General features: G+C 50.8%; 1 protein-coding gene across 1 annotated transcript; it reads left to right on the forward strand.

The window, feature by feature from the left end:
• The first annotated feature begins 3838 nt into the window (after positions 1-3838).
• Positions 3839-4480, forward strand: LOC127346787 (uncharacterized). Its single transcript, XM_051373049.1, has one exon. The coding sequence runs from the start codon at positions 3839-3841 to the stop codon at positions 4478-4480; it is 642 nt and encodes a 213-aa protein (XP_051229009.1).
• The last annotated feature ends 395 nt before the right edge of the window (positions 4481-4875 follow it).

A 4875-nucleotide genomic window follows, 5' to 3' on the forward strand; every position in this document is an offset into this window, starting at 1 on the left:
AGGGGATTTCTCCCTCTATTTGCCAACATGCCATTAATATGTAAGATGATGCAAAGCCTGTTGTTGAACATCAGCGTCGTCTAATTCCTAAGATGAAGGATGTGGTAAGAAATGAGGTATTAAAACTTCTTGAAGCTGGTATTATATATCCTATTTGATGGGATTCGTAGCATAGAAAACAAAAAATTTCCTACCGCGAGAACGCAATCCAAGCCAAGATGCAATCTAGAAGACGGGAGCAACGAGGGGATGAACGAGACTAACCCTTGAAGATTTCCAAAGCCTACAAGAGGAGGCTCTCGTTGCTGCGGTAGACGATCACTTGCCGCTTTCAAAAGCGCGTAGAAGATCTTGACGGTGTCACAATCGGGCAGCACCTCCGTACTCGGTCACACGTTCGGTGTTGATGACGACGTCATTCTCCCCGTTCCAGCGAACAGCGGAAGTAGTAGATCCTCCTCGGAATCCCGGCAGCACGACGGCGTGGTGGCGGTGGTGGTGGAGAACTCCGGCAGGGCTTCGCCTATGCGTTGCGGGAGTATTATGTGGAGGAGGAGAGGCTAGGGTTTGGGGAGAGGGGGTGGCTAGGGCGCCGGCCATGGGCAGCCATAGGTGGTGCGGCCAAGAGTGGCTGCCCCCTCCCTCTCCTCCTCATTATATAGGTGGAAATCCCCAAGAGTTGTAGTCCAAGTCTTCGAATAAGACCCCAACAACAAAACCTCCCATAGATGGGAAACCTACTCAAGGGAGGAGTCCTACCCAAGGTGGGACTCCCACCTTTCCCTTAGGTGGGGTGGCCGGCCACCTATGGTGGAGTCCACCTGGGACTCCACCCCTTAGGGTTTGGCTGGCCATGCAAGGTGGAGTCCCTCCGGGACTCCACTTTCTCTGGTGATTTCTGATGACCCACAAGTATAGGGGATCGCAACAGTCTTCGAGGGAAGTAAAACCCAAATTTATTGATTCGGCACAAGGGGAGGTAAAGAATACTTATAAGCATTAACAACTGAGTTGTCAATTCAGCTGCACCTGGAAAAGCACTAGTAACAGGGGTGATGTGAAAGCAGCAGTAATATGAGAGCAATAGTAATAGTAACACATCAGTAGTAACAGTAACACAGAGGCAATGGCACCAGAAAATAGTTGATACTACTTCCAATGACATATAGAACGAGTATATGATGATGAGAGATGGGCCGGGGTTCCCAGCGATCTACACTAGTGGTAACTCTCCAATAACAAGTGACAGGTGTTGGGTGAACAAATTACAGTTGGGCAATTGATAGGATTGAAATAGCATTAAGACAGAACATCAAGATTATTAATCATGTAGGCATGTTTTCCATATATAGTCGTACGTGCTCGCAATGAGAAACTTGCACAACATCTTTTGTCCTACCAGCCGGTGGCAGCCGGGGCTCAAGGGAATCTACTGTCTATTAAGGTACTCCTTTTAATAGAGCACCGGACCAAAGCATTAACACTTGGTGAAAACATGTGATCCTCATACCTACGCCTTCCCCTCCAGTTGTCCCAATTTCTGTCACTTTGGGGCCTTTGGTTCCGGACATAGACATGTGCATACAACTTGTAGATACAATCTAAGTAATAATTATAGAGCTTAAATCTAAGATCATGCCACTTGGGCCCTAGTAACAAGCATTAAGCATAACAAGATTGCAGCAACAATAACTTCACAAACTTTATAGATAGACTAATCATAATGTATCATCCATCGGATCCCAACCAACACAACACTGATTACATCAGATGAATCTCAATCATGTAAGGCAGCTCATGAGATCATTGTATTGAAGTACATGAGATAGAGAGTACCAACTAGCTACTGCTAGAACCCGTAGTCCATGGGGGAACTACTCACGGAGCATGATGGAGACGGTGGCGTCGATGGAGATGGCTTCCGGGGGCACTTCCCCATCCCGGAAAGGGTGCGGGAGAGAGAAGGGTGCGGGAGGGTACACGGAAGGGAGCTCAGCTTTACTCTTGTAACAGTAGCTGCTTGTATATGGTGTTGGCCCTTTTGCGCATCTGAACGTACTACTCACCTCGTCTCTAAATATAAAACGGTTTGGTAGTATAAAGGAGCTGAAGTAGTAGTAGTATTTATTCGTTAGGGGCGCAAAAAGCTCTGTGTCTCATTGCGTTGGATTGATAGAAAGAAACTCTTATATACAAATGCACGGTACATTGAATTGATAGAAGAAAATCTTTGATATAAACCGACCAATAGACATCCAGCAACATACCAGGTTGCAAGAGAATCCTATATATATAGCCCAACTGCATGGATGCTACAAGATGCTGCGCCACCCTTGAAAAATGTAGAACTCACATAAGTGATGCTAAATATCTAGAACATAATCCAAAAGTGTTGCATAAGGAGAGACAGTCAACAAGACTATGTGGTGCAACCCTATGTGGCCAGGCCAGGGATCTGTCTAAGATGTAGTTAGCACGTCCGGTACTCCTGTCCTGAAGACAGTAGGACTCAATTTTTTTGTCATCTCTCTCATCGAAATCGTAGCATAGATAGATGGTGTGATCTCTAATAGAGGGAAAAACCGATGTAGACACTGAAAAAGAACAAGGCATGCCCAGGAATAGGGCCCGCCCGTTGAAACTCTTAACCCGGTATAGGGTCTTCTTCTTCAAACCTAGACGGTACACCTTATACCTCATGGAGCAAGATACAAAACGGTGCACCAACATCAATTCCCCATTGTTGTCTACCAGGTGCATGGTAGACAACAATGGGGAATTTAGGAGTGCGATAGGCAATTGGGCAGCCACCTCGAACTGTGGTGTGTGATCAACGCCGGTCTCCAGCACCATGAGATTTCCCTCGGTAACATGGTAGAAACGACCCGAGAACATCAGTGGAGTTGCATATCTCCGATTTTCACATCGAAACTGAATCACCTTCCAACGTTGATCTCCGGGCTTTGCGATGCCTAGGATGCCATGCTTGGCGAAACATAACACGAACGATGTCGAATCACTAGCCACGCCAGAGCCCCATGCTTTGTGGAACGGGAATATCTTGAAGTTTTGATCGGAAAGGGTGGAAAGACCGTATGCAGATAGCAGCGTGGTCACGGGCGGAAGCTCAACGAGGTGGCACGTGAGCGGATTCAGGAGTCGAACGTGGGTAGCCTTGTGGAGCACGATGAGGCCCTCGGGGGTGGGCGCGAGAGTGTCGTGGTCGCGAAGCTCCGGGAGATCCACTCTTATGCACTCGCCAGTGGCGATGTTGAGAAAGCGGCGGCGGTGGCGAGGCATGAGGTTCTCCTGCAGCATGATCCAGTGCCGGGGGTAAAACCGGCGATCGCCGTACCTGCGCGGGTCGGCGCAGCACTGCCGCCATGGGCAGCAAACGGCGCGGAAGCGGATGTAGTCGGCCACGTCGCCGGCGAGGACGCGCTCGGCGATTAGCCCCGCCGGCCCGTCGGGAAGACTCGCCCAGTCCCTCAGATGACAGCAAGGATCAGAAGACCGGAGCGAGCAGCGGCGCCGCTGCTTGGAGTACCGCCCGTGTTGTCGGGCTACCGTGTCCGCCATCGTAGCGCGCGCGGCGCGCCAGTCGGCAACTAACCAGATGTAGGATCTGATGATCGCCGTACGAGAAGGAGAGTTCGCGGTTGTTAGCTGATCTGGATGGGATTGATCAGTTTCCAAAGTCGTTAGCGATTTCCTAGCTATACGTATAGCTAGGTTAGAGTCCCTGTCCTTTACGTGTGCGTACATATGTGCACATACCCAACGTTTTGTTTCGTAGCAGATCTTAAGAAGAAATCCAAATCATTGCCGATCGATATCGATGTCGTCGCCGGCCGCCACTCCCGCGCTGCCTCTGCTCCCCGTCGCGCCGCTAGACGGAGAGAGCGGCTACCTCCGCTGGAAGGAGTCGGTGCTGCTCCGCCTCCACACCCTCGGCCTGGCGCACGTGCTGTCCGAGGAGGAGGAGGAGCCGGAGCGTCCCGCCGGCGAGAAGCAGTGGCGGGCGCACGACGACGCGCTGTGCCGCGGCCACATCCTCGCCACGCTCTCCGACCGCCTCCTCCCGGCGTACGCTCACCACGACACCGCCGTTGCCGTCTGGCGCGCCGTGGGTCTCACCTACGATCTGGACATGGATACGGTCGTGTCCGTCAACAAGGCCGACGAGTTCCGGTACAACGAGGGCAAGCCCCTCCTGGAACAGCTCGCGCTCCTGGAGGTCTTGGCCACCGTCGGAAATACCTTAGGCTGTATGGGTCTCTACATTATTGATGAGGCGCGTGGGTTCCCGTCGGAGCTGGCACGGAAGGTCCGCAAGCACGGCCCCAACCTGTGTATGGACGAAATCTGGAAGATCGCTCGGAAGGTGGTGGTGGGGGACAAGTTGCGAGAAATTGATCAGGAGGCTAAGCGCAAGGCAGATGATTCTCGTCCCCTGAAACGAGGGAGGCACGGGAAGTAATCCAACACTCGGTCGGTCGTAATCCAACACTCGATCGGTGGTGCTAAGAGTACTAGAGTCTGAGTCAGTTTGCTTTTCGATCCTGCCCTATTGTACTAGGATTCAGTTGCCAATCTTAATTAAGTCGTTGTACTCAGATTGAGATCAGAGAAATGTGGCTGACGTAACTTCAGTCAAATGATCCCATTTGTTCCGGTAGTCAACAAAATGAAGTCAAGCTATACATCGACAGATTGGCTGTTTCACTCAATTCCCGCTTCTAGCCGAGTAAACAATCTCGTGGCCGCTGGGGCTGGCTGTGAATTGTCATGTTTCTAACTGAATTTTCATGGATGCATTTAGTGCAACGCCATGCGTTTCCATAAGTCATCTCGACAAATAAACTTCGATTAAAC

Source organism: Lolium perenne, chromosome 4 (genome assembly GCF_019359855.2).
Source record: "Lolium perenne isolate Kyuss_39 chromosome 4, Kyuss_2.0, whole genome shotgun sequence".
In the NCBI taxonomy this organism is placed as follows: domain Eukaryota; kingdom Viridiplantae; phylum Streptophyta; class Magnoliopsida; order Poales; family Poaceae; genus Lolium; species Lolium perenne.

Bases quoted from the DNA above. Each gene is read 5' to 3' on its own strand.
- LOC127346787 (XM_051373049.1), top strand. From the start codon at position 3,839: ATGTCGTCGCCGGCCGCCACTCCCGCGCTGCCTCTGCTCCCCGTCGCG.